At 39.4% G+C, this 12,348-nt stretch overlaps 1 protein-coding gene across 5 annotated transcripts in view; it reads right to left on the bottom strand.

Moving 5' to 3' along the window:
• MARK3 (microtubule affinity regulating kinase 3) overlaps nucleotides 1-11,607 on the bottom strand; it is a 67,594-nt gene extending 55,987 nt beyond the window's left edge. For 4 of the 5 annotated variants that reach the window (XM_014059595.2, XM_014059598.2, XM_014059596.2 and 1 more), the window contains exons 1-2: nucleotides 10,627-11,607; nucleotides 123-161 (exon numbers count right to left, since the gene is read on the bottom strand). In XM_014059595.2, the coding sequence (XP_013915070.1) occupies nucleotides 123-161; nucleotides 10,627-10,683 (96 nt within the window). In that variant the 5' untranslated portion in view covers nucleotides 10,684-11,607. The remainder of the gene's footprint in view (nucleotides 1-122; nucleotides 162-10,626) is intronic. The other variant, XM_014059597.2, reaches the window with a different exon arrangement.
• Between the last annotated feature and the right edge of the window lie 741 nt (nucleotides 11,608-12,348).

Genomic DNA, 12,348 nt, shown 5'->3' with positions numbered 1-12,348 from the left:
GGATATAATTGTAGTTTCTACAATAAAATCAGCAAACTAAGAACAGAAAAATAAATTTGATAGTTAATATATTCAGAAGAAAGAAAAAAACCTGTTTTTTTGGACAAAAAAATATAACCCACCTTTTCACAAAAGTTTTCCCCTACAGATGTTCCAGCATCCTTTTTCATTAAGAAATAGGCGTAGTGAAAGCAAGAAGAGAAAAATAAATAGAAATAAACTTGTCAAAAGGAACAGCTGAATTTTATTAGAGGGATGTTTATATATTCTTTTTATTGAAACATATTTCAAAAAGTTATAATAAAGACACATTAACAATGGTTAAAAGTGGACATTATCATTAACATGCACGATAAACTACTGGCTATTCTACAGAAATACTAAGAGATCAACAGTTAAGATACATGGTTGGTTATAAACCTGCTAAAAGAAAAAAAACCTTTATCATAAAATGGTTAGGAAATTAAACTGCATTGTATTTTATAGGAATTTGTATTTATCGTCCATCTTAAAAAAATTATTTATAAAAACACTTACCTATCATAAAATGCTGAATAGAAAAAATCCATATATTTGGACTATGGTGTATTATCCTAACCACACAGGTATAATAATAAGCTCTTTGAATATATGGTTAATCATTTCCAGAGATCAAGTTCATAATTACTTCAAAATATGATAATAATAATTATACTATGAGCCAATATATATGTACTGTGAATGGATCATGTGTACCCTAACCCTAACCCTCCACACTCTGCCCTGGAGATGAAAACTAAATTTGCCCTCCACACCTTCTGCTTACTGAACTGTGTACTCAGTCTCTCCTGCAGATAAGTTCAGCAACATGAAAGAGTGGAAAATGACATTTCTAGGAAAAAGCTGTTGTCCCAAAAATACTGAGCTATATATAATCCCTTTCTTTTGCATTGCAACTCCTTAGTAAGTACAGATAGTCCTCGCTTAACAAGTATTCATTCAGCAATTTCATGTGATCGCTGAATAAATTGTACTTAGATCTGGTCCTTGAAATTTCTGCCACTGCAGCACTCCTGCGGTCACATGATCAAAATTCAAGTGCTTGGCAGCTCCCCCGTATTTACGACACTTTAGCGTCCCGAAACACACCTTTCTTCTACCCCACCATCTCTTCCTTGGCCTAACCCCGTGATGGCAAACCTATGGCATGTGCTCTCTCTGTGGGCACGCGAGCCGTCACCCCAGTTCAGCTCTGCCATGCATGCACATGCGTCTCCATGCGTTCCCCAACAGTCAGCTGGTCTTCGGGTCTCTGCATGGATGTGCTATGAGCAGGGTGCATGAGGAGGGCCACGCGCGCATGCACGGAGGGCAGGTGGCATGCAGGAGAAGCACACTGAGAAGCACACACTGAGAGATTATAAAAAATGGAGAGGATACCTTTTTTATATTATAGGCATGTGACAAACATTTGGCAGGTAATTTCCAAAGTGATAAAAATGCTTGTCCAAACTTGCTGCTCAAAATGTTGAGGCAGCATATCCTCTCAGAGGTTTCCCATGGCCACTTCAAGAACTCCCATATTGTGGGAGCCAACTTCAGGAGCAATCTCAGTGAGAATGACCTGAATCAACTACATCAAGCTTTTGAGGCCATGACACCTGGACATTTCAATCATTGGTTCAAAGGAGTAGTTTGGTTGCTTCACGAAGCACCTTCCAAATATATACCACAACCCTACCGAACAATTGGGAATAAGAAGTTATTGTCCATATACTGAAAATCATTCAGCAATCTATCAATGTTTACCTGGTCTGTAGATTAGCATAAACAGAAGGCGAGATTGATTTAAGCTGTGGACTAAGCCTGGGATACTTCAACATAACATCACACGTAGCCAATTTTGGATTAGTATAATGATTCGCACCTGATCAACCCATAGTACTTACTCACTTGAGACACAAATGGCCAGGCTTCACCTACTTCACATTATATGAAATATTACTGTAGCTTTCTGGAGAAAGCTCTAATGCCAGTAAAGGTGGAAGCAAATCAGAGAAGAAATCAACCAATAGCAAGAGGGGATTCAGTTACAACAATGATAGTTGCATGATTGGAGGAATTGAAGGACCAGTTAGGGACAGATCATTGTGGAGAAAATTCATGTGATTGCTAACACAATCAAATGATGGCACATCATCATCTTTACCCTGAACTTCAGAATGTCATACCAGAATCATATTAGTATGATAATCTTCAGCAATAATCTATGCACACTTTTAATTTCTATGCATTCAATTACTTTTTTCTAATCAGGTGCTCTTCAGTCATGTTGGACTACACTGGCTTGAAATTTTGAGGTGCATTTAATACAAAAGACCATTAAAATAACGTGTTTCCCCCAAAATACGACAGGGTCTTCTATTTTTTTGACCCACGAAATATGGCCTTGGGCTTATTAAAGAGGAGGGCTTATTGTTTTTGGGTTGCCGGGCGGCTGCCCCTTGCGACCGGGCTCCCGAAGAGCCGAGCACAGCCTCAGGGTCGAATGGCTGTTTTGCGCTGTTGCAGCAGCAACAACACAGCAGCCATGAGGTAATCACACTCGCAAGCAGCTGCCCGGCAACCCTCCTTTCCAGCCGCGCACAGCACCGCTGACTGATCTGGTGGTACCCGGAAGGCACCAAGCAATGCGAGCGCCTGTTCGCTACCCTCCGCCTCCCGTGGCTCAGCACCTTCGGAATGCCCCTAGGTGAGTGAATGGAGCTCTGCATGGCTGGAGGGGGGGGGGGTTGCGCGAGCGGCTTTTCAGCTCCCTGCTCGCACAGCTTGCAGGCTCACGATGCCCTTGGCTAATTCTACAGAGCCAGGGCATCTCCACTGCTGGCGCCGCCCACTGCTTGGGTTTTTTTTTTTTTTGCAGCTTTCAAAGAACGGAGGATAGATGCCACTCTGGAAGTACGCTCTATGGTAGCGTACTCCCAGAGCAATATCCTACCTCCGTGTTTTGGAAGCCACAACGGAGGACGGATGCCGCTCTGGGAGTACGCTCTATGGTTGTATGCTCTGCAGCCCACAACCATAGAGGGAACTCCCAGAGCGGCATCCATCTTTCGTGCTTTGAAAATCGGAAAAAAAAAACACCAAGTGGCGGGCAGCGGCGATGCCCTGGCTCTGTAGGTACCGAGCCGCGGGAGGTGGGGGGCAGCAAACAGGCGCTCGCGTTGCTTGGTGCCTTCCAGATACCGCTAGATAAGTTAGCAGCGCTGTGCCCGGCTGGAAAGGGGGGTTGCCGGGCAACTGCTCGAGAGTGTGGTCACCTTATGGCTGCTGTGTTGCTGCTGCGACAGCACAACACAGCCATTCAACCCTGAGACTGTGCCCGGCTCCTCAGGAGCCCACTTGCAAGAGAGCAGCTGCCCGGCTGCACCCCCTCTTCAGCTGGGCCCAGCGCCACTGAACGACCTACTGGTACCCCAAAAGCACCAAGCAACGTGAGCGCCTTTGCCTCCCACCTTGTTCCCATGGCTTGGAGCCTTCAGGATACCGCTAGGTCGGCGAGCGGTGCTCTTCCTGGTCAAAGGAGGGGGGATTGTCCAGGGGGCTTATTTTCGGGGGTGGGCTTATAGTTTTGCCTATGCGAAAAATGTGGCAAGGCTTTAGTTTCAGGACAGGTTGTATTTTCAAGGAAACATGGTATATGTTTCTGCTGAACAGCTGAATTATCTACTTAGCTTTTTCCCATGTGCAAATCTAACCTTTGGATAAAAATAAAGTTTCTTTTGTAAATAAAATCATCTCTCAGGGAAATATGCTAGAGAGGCATGCACATTGGATTACTACACTCGCTTGACATGAGCAGCTATAGGAATTGAACAGACAAAGCAAAATAAGAGAGATTTGAAACAGTCAGTGAATTTGTAATCAGAAACCATGCTGCATTTTAAAAAGTAAAACAATGTCCAATACAATATAACCTCCGTTCTCTGGATCCACTTTGTCTTCTGTAGCTGTAGCTTATATAGCTACAGTATTAAATGCCATTAATCTAATTGACCGGATTCAGTAGGCGGTATTTACCAAAGGATCATCACTTTACTATGAACAGTTCAATTTTCTGAATACATATTTTAATATTTTTCTATATTCACATGTTAACAAAATTCTTCCCAACAAATATTTAAATCTGAATGGAAACTACTGCACTACCACAAAAAATACAAGCAGAATAGCATAGTCAGCAACCACTAAGCAAACAATATTGATCAATAAAAATAAGCAGCTGATTTAGCAACATGTAGTTCTCCTTCCTGTATTTCACATGAAGGTTTAACAGCATAGGTCAAAGACACATACATGCATTCAAAGTATAAAATACTATTCATAGGCAATCACCAGACAGAACAAGAGTGACAAAGAGAAAGAACTGGGAATAATTCATTAAATGTTTGCATTATGTATCTCCTCATAGCCCAGGAGCTTCTATGGCCCTTACAGTCATATCTTCGGAGGTACTTTTCTTAGTTTTCATTTAATTGCATCAATTTATTTATTCATTACATTTTTAACCAAAGTGACTCTAGGTGGCTTACAACAACTAAGAAGCAATTTTAATTTTGGTCATTGGTATAACATCATCATGATAAATGATATATAATAATTAGGTACTATAAATCACAAAGCACTCATATTTCAAACTTAAATTATGTCATATATCTGGGTTGCCTGAATACCTGAGTTAACAATCAGCAACCATTTTGAGGTAGGAAGTGTATTTGGAAATTTGAGCACATACCATGGTCAATGTCGGAGAGTTGTTAATGGCTACTGTAATGGACACGACCAGTTATATAATATCAATTTACTAGAAGGCAAGCTTATGAATGTGCTCTCTGAAATTCCTTTCAGAGTCATAGAACATTCTGGATCACCTTGTTACTTTTCACTTTTTTTATGGAAGTGTGGCCAAGAATCATTCTTCAAGACACAATGCAGAAGAATGGCAGCCCCAGCCACCAAGATTTATATAACATTCCTCAAGTATGCAGGCCCTGCACCTTAAGAATAATTTAAAAAATACCATTAAAAGTGGTTGAACTCTCAAAAGGTTTTTAAATTCTTACATGAAAATATAATATTCCTATGGGATCTCATCACTGAAATCTTGGGATTTTTTTTGTAATTTTTATTTTCAGTTTTACATACTTGGATGACTGCCCCATTTCACAAAATCGCATGAATGCTGGAAAAGGATGCCAACTACGTTACAAATTAGAATATTACTAGATACTGGCACACTGCTCTACAGCATGCCAATTTCACAATATTATTTTTCTAATTAAAAAACAATAACAAATGAGACTTGGTAGATGCCAAGAATTGAGTCCATGGGCATTCTTGTACTCAAAATGCACCACATTTCCCATGATGTGAATACTTGGACTTATAACAAAATAAATAGTGAGTTAGTTAGGAATTGAGGGGATCAAGGAACTGAGGGGATCTTCTGCACAAAATAAATAATACTAAAACAGATGAGTTATTTTGCATAAAAGAACATTCTAGCTTTATTGTTACTTGCAGGAGAGAGAAAAATGCTGCTTTTTCACAATCTGATATACTGTCTCAATCATGCCAAGTCTGTTCACTGATCAGTCTATTCACTGATCAGACTACATTCTTACTGTCATCAGCACTTAAATGTAAATATAGCAACTTAAGAGTAAGACATAGGCAAGTCTGATTCATCAATAAAATTGTCAAACTAGGTCATTTCTTATTCGGCTATTGTTAGAAATTATGTATGAAACCATAATAACATTCATTAGGCAAAGCTCTGGGATTTGTGTTAGAAAGTATCTTTTTAGATTTCAATTTCATTATGCAACATAAAGGGATGTGGTGGCTAAGTGGCTAAGATGCTGAGCTGGTCAATCAGAAAGGTCAGCAGTTCAGTGGTTTGAATCCCTAGCACTGCGTAATGGAGTGAGCCCCTGTTACTTATCCCAGCTTCTGCCAACCTAGCAGTTTCAAAGCATATAAAAAAGCAAGTAGAAAAATAGGAACCATCTTTGGTGGGAAGGTAACAGCATTCCGTGCACCTTCAGCATTTAGTCATGCCAGCCACATGATCATAGCGACGTCTTCGGACAGCACTCGCTCTTCGGCTTTGAAACGGAGATGAGCACCGCCCCCTAGAGCAGTGTTTTTCAACCTTTTTTGTGCAAAGGCACACTTTTTTCATGAAAAAAATTACGAGGCACACCACCATTAGAAAATGTTAAAAAAATTTAACTCTGTGCCTATATTGACTATATATAAAGTAATTTTCCCACGGCACACCTTACACTATGTCACGGCACACTAGTGTGCCGCGGCACAGTGGTTGAAAAACACTGCCCTAGAGAACGACTAGTACATATGTGCAAGGGAAACCTTTACTTTTATTACCTTATGCAACATAAGGCTATTTTAAGAAGTCATTTTTTGCACCCAAAGTTGTTTTAGAGATAAAATCCCAAAGATATGTTAACTTGGGAATTTAAGAATGTAAAGGTCAAATGTCAACTCTAATCTTTTATTTATTTATACAAGTGTGTGTGTGTGTGTGAGAGAGAGAGAGAGTGAGTTATATTATTTGAGTGCTTTTGAATAAACCCAAAACATCAATAATAAAATGCTGTGAAACTTCCACATTCCAATATACAAATTGTATAATGTGAATATAACTGTTAAGTATCCCTAAGATGATAAATATAATTTATGCTTGATTTTCATTTCCAAAACAACTGCATTAATATTTATAGAAGAACTCCATCGCTAATAAACTCAGTGGATTGTTTTTCTTCAGTTCTATCATGTCAGATTCTGACACTGCCTGGACAAGTCCCTACAGTTTTCTTGGCAAGGCTTTTCAGAAGTGGTTTAGTACTGTCTCCTTCCTAAGGTTGAGAGAGAGTGATTGACCCAAGGTCACCAGCTGGCTTCGTGCCTAAGGGAGGGCTAGAACTGATGATCTCCCTGTTTCTAGCCTAATGCCTTAAGTATTAGACCAAATTGGCTCTCTAGTGAAATTGCTTCCAAGTAAAAAGCCATTAACACTGCATCATGAAAATAAATTATATGTGATTATATACTGGTTGTGACTGCCAATGACTGAAGCAGTTTATAAATTCACAAAGATGCATCAGCAAATACACTTGATTCACATTCTATAGCAATGTCCTAACCTCTACTATATAATTTAAAACAATATCATTTAAAACAAGTCACTTAACATAGGCAGTTTGATTTATGAATTAATAGTACATAATTTACTATGAAGTCCCTGGACTACTGCGAAAGACTTGTATGGCAAAGGCACCACATTGGAATACTGCATTGTTTTCAAAGAGCGATACTGATAAATCACTTACATTTTATTATTAATGTAAACACAGTAACTGATCTATGGCACATTTTACGGTGCCATAGCAAAGTCTGATTTCATCTATTTCATGCTACAAATGGGTCTTTTAATAATTGAGTAAGATGTGTAGTTAGTTCACAGTGCCCATAAAAATACAATCCAAGCACATGCCTTATAAGAACAATGTTTTCCAAATTGCCACAATTCAAGTTTACCCAACCTGGGGTTCTCCAGAAGTCTTAGACTACAACCGTGCTTATGTTCAACTAGCATAGCTATTGACTGCACTAACTAGACTTGATAGCAGTTGCAGTGCAATATATCTGCAAATATCAGACTAGGGAAAGCAGCCCCAAGCCACTGCAAGAATATAGTCTAGAAGAAACTCAGTAACAAACCAAATCTGTGTCTTGAATGCCTGGCAACAGCCTGTAGTTTTTTTTGGCAACAATTTTAGAAGTAGCTTGCCAGTTCCTTCTTCCTAAGAGAGAATGACTGGCCCAAAGTCACCCAGCTGGCCTTATGCCTAAGGTGGGAACAGTTTTTTAGTTTCTAGCCTGATGCGTTAACCACACCAAACTGACACTCTATCTAAATAAATTAGGTTTATTTTAGGAACAGTGCAAAGACAATGAGGTGTATAGATGTATGTTAAATATTCTTAAGAATATTGTGTAAAACAAGAGTTATTTCCATGTACAATCAAATGAATTGTTGATTAATAGAATATTTATATAAAGGAGCTCCATCTTTCCCAAATGTTCTAGTTTATCATAATGATGCAAATGATATTTAAATAAACTTAATGGAGGTTCTCTTTTTTTAAAAAATGCCTTGTCTAGCCTACTTTGGATACAATAGTCAGGTCCAATATTTTGTGGGGATGTTTCCAGTGGTATCAAAAATGTATTAAACTGGAAGAGAGATTGGCCATTAAATTTAGGTTTACACACACACACTTGACAGCTATGACTGGCAAGGAAAATATTAAATGTGAAAGTCTTCCCCAGGATAGATGTTGCAAGTGAAAAAATATTGCTAGAATACAAATGTGCATCTATTCAGGTTAAAATATGAATGAAAGCACTGTATATAGAATCTCACAATGAAACCTAAATTCATGTGTAGTATTAAGCAATGTTATTTATTTTAGTCTTGGTGTGATGTGCAAGCCTACTCATTATAGTCTCATACTATTTCTGAATCAGACTACAAAGACTTGTTCAATACAACTCAAATAAAAATCCTAAACTCCCAGTGAATGTAAATGAAACTTTTAAATAACAAAGTACTGCATTCCTAAGAATTTGATAAGGTGCTTTTCATTTTAAATCTATTTCACTTAAAACTTCTCCACTACAGTTGCCAATTTACAATGAGGAAGTATTTCAACATTAGGTATTAAGGAAAAAAGCAAGTTTATATACAATTGAAATTATACATATGCATCCTGAAATTTAAAATGTGTTAAGAAGAATCGTGTATTCTATTCTTGTTTGATCAATGACGGGCTAAAATTATATTAGTTACATTCATACAACAAGCCAGATTTGTCTACTGCTTCTTTTGCAGGCCACAATACATTACACATAATATGCTGAGAAACAAAGAAGCATAGAAAATTTGCTCCCCAATTTTCTAAACCCATACTATGTTTTTTCTCAAGGTACAAGCATACTTCAGACTGACAAATGTCTTTTTGGAATAACAATGGTACATTAATAAGCTACTTAAGTATTCATATACTCTGGAACTTCATTAAATGTATTGGAGTAGAGAATAAAAGCAATCTTCATACGTGACTTCTAAATTATATTAAGTGATTGATGTAAACAACACTGAAAGATCTAAGGAAAGTCCATATGAATAATCCTACTAAATAATTCTCAGAGACCATGATTTACAGACCTATCTAATTCCAAACAATTTTATATAAAATGAAACTTTGAAAGCTTGAACTGAAGTTCAAAATATTCTATAGCTGAATTTTTGCATTTAACCTTTGCTGAACACAATTTTGCAAGTTGTATCAAGAGCTAAAGTAAACAAAGGATAAAAGTTTCATCAACAATGATAGGGAATTCAAAACCTTGATAATATAATTGTTCTAAACACATTTTCTTCTTGTGTCTAAACTTGGGTCAATCATATTCAATAAATAACAGTGAACTGATTGAATAATAAGTCAAATTGATTAAAAAGCCTTTATAAAACATTCAGCTATATTTATCATTCCTACACTTAAAAACCTAATGGAATTTAACATCTTCCTTTCTTGGAACCTAATAAGCTTCTAGTTTACGATTAATTTGCAATCAAACAAAATACAGATAGAAAGATTTCTTATGACTTAAGATCTCTATCAATCAACATGTTTCTTCTATAGTACCAGATTTCTTTGATTAAGGTGACAGACCAAGACTAATGCTTGGGTTCAACATAGTCTGCTTTTCAATTTAAATTTCCACAAAACACCTTGTTAAAAATACCAGATTTTATCCAATATAGACCATAATAGCGTTTTTTCAATATGCATGAAATTAGCAAATGTACAATTTGAGGATGGATAATTCCTCTTCACTACCACCCAAAAAGGAAACAACTGAATATTACCCAACTGACTATCAGTATCAAAGTTTAAATAGTTAAAGGAAATACAAATTAGATATACTTATTTACTGTAGGTGATACTGTTCATTATCTGTCAGAACAAATGACCCATTCTTTCTCACAACATATGCATTCATGATCTCTTTTTAGCAACTAATATATATTATGTCCAAGAACGTATGTTCTCCATTGTCTTCTGAAAACATTTTTTTAAGCATGAGAGGCTTATTTTGAAAAAGTGAGAGAAAAAGCAGGATTCCAAAAACAATAGAAAAGGAAGGTTATTACAACAGGCAGGCCTCATAAGACTTTTCTTGCAATTAACATTTGGCAACAAACAACCTGTAAAAAATAACCATTATCAGATTTTCAGCTTCCATGAAACAAAGGTTGCTGCGGTAAAGAATTCTCTATGTAATATTAAGCTATATTTTAAATGAACATAGACTGTTTCTCTATATGCTACCTACTTACGTTGGTTTTTTCCCACTGAGGACAAAAGGTTTTTCCCCCATTAATCTAAGGATCTGCATTATCACTTATACTTTGTATGATAGACGTTAATTATTAAAATAGTATTCAGTTACTATGAAACTACACCTTAATGAAGAATCCTTAAGTGCACTCACGTTTTCAGTGTCCCGTTCATTCACCGTGGGCAATGGAGTTCTAGTAGACATTTTCATTCACTTAGCTGAAGCACCGTTTGCAATGGCAAAATCCAACTATTTATTATATAAAAATAAAAAAATCCTAACACCTCCCTCCCTCCGAGCACATATACATATATATATTTACAAAAAAATGTGATTTTACAGCATGATAGCAGTTATCAAGTGCCACCATCAAAGGAAAAGGTAGTACGGGGGAAGAGAAATTTGGGGTGATTATTTTCTCCACCACCCTTTTTCTCATCTATCTTCCAGTCTGATAATGCAGCATTAGATTCCTCTGGGAATCTTCAGGAATCATCTTATAGACAGATTAGGGTCTTTAGAAGGTGGGGACGGACAGATTAGAGGAGATTCTCATGGAGCACCAAAAGAAAAACGGGGCAAAAAATGGTCCGGTGCCGTTAAAAGACGAAAGAAAAAAGCGGGGAGCCGGGAGAGGGCAGGCGCTGCAGCAATTACGGTACAGCCCAACTAGCAGGCTGTTGAGGAAGGAAAAGTGGGGAAGCAGCAGCCGCTTTCCGCGCAACCACTGTCGGCTGCGAAAGAACAACCAACCCCCCCAACCCCCCAGAGCTGGTCAAAGGGAAGCGGGCCAAGCCCTCAGCCGTTTTCTAACTCTACACGGATTGCTTCGCCGGGCCTCGGGCTCTCATGTCTTAATTGCGCCCCCTCCTCTTCCTTCTTCTCCAGAACTCCCAAGTCCTTCGCTGCCTACCAACCCCCTATCCCAAAGGGGGAAGGCTCAGACCCAAGGAGAAAGACGCTTCCGTCACAGCCTGGGTTGGAAACACTGAAAGAAGAGAACCCCTCTGCCGCTGCTGCTGCCGCCGTCAAACCAGCTCCCTCGGCTCTCTCAACCAGTAGCCACAGTACTAGCAGCAGCAGCGGCGGCGGCAACAACGCCGCCGCTCCCGGATGATCCAAGATGGCCGCCCGGCTTCCTCTGCTCCTACATGAACCGGAAGAGACCGCCCTTTCCACACAGGGACAGGAGACGGGGAGGGGGGGGAGGAGGAGGGCGCGGGCGCAGGCGCAGGCGCAGGCGCAGGCGTGCGTGCTTGGTTCACCTCTTGTTGCTAAGGTGTTTTGGCGGGGTGGCAGGGTGGGGCATTGGAGGAGGAGGAGCGCTTTTCGCGTGGAGGGGAAGGAGAAGGCTTGGGCTGCTCCTCTTTTTGACAGGTCTACGCGGTCACCCGCGTAATTAAAAAGGATCGAATCCTGATAGGGAATCTCAAGTGAGATTTCAGGTTTCGATCCTTTTTTTTAATTACCGGTAACAGAACTCGGGTGTAGTTGATTGGGGAGGGGGGATCGCAAGTGGGTGGTGGGGAACTAGCTAGGTTAGCCTCCAGACACGAGAAATTTAAAGGTATGTGGAAAGGTGATCCGTGTAAGACAGACTTGGTCGTCGCTACTCCAGAGGGCAGCCCGGAATCCGTGAGTGGGGGGGGGGGGGGAAGCAGGTATTCGCCTAAGTAAGACGTTAGTGGGGGAAAGCAGCTTTTGTTTCCTAGCAAACCTCTTCGGAAATAGTGGATTCATCTTCCTTGGAATTATTTAAATCAGAGGTCTTCAAACTTGGCAACTTGAAGACTTGTGGACTTCAACTTCCAGAATTCTCCAGCCAGCTGGGAGTTGAAGTCCACAAGTCTTCAAATTGCCAAGTTTGGGGACCCC

Source organism: Thamnophis sirtalis, unplaced genomic scaffold, assembly GCF_051295495.1.
Source record: "Thamnophis sirtalis isolate CommonGarterSnake01/CBP01778 unplaced genomic scaffold, rThaSir2_p1.2 scaffold_1, whole genome shotgun sequence".
In the NCBI taxonomy this organism is placed as follows: Eukaryota; Metazoa; Chordata; class Lepidosauria; order Squamata; family Natricidae; genus Thamnophis; species Thamnophis sirtalis.
This window is presented reverse-complemented; position numbering and strand designations above follow the sequence as displayed.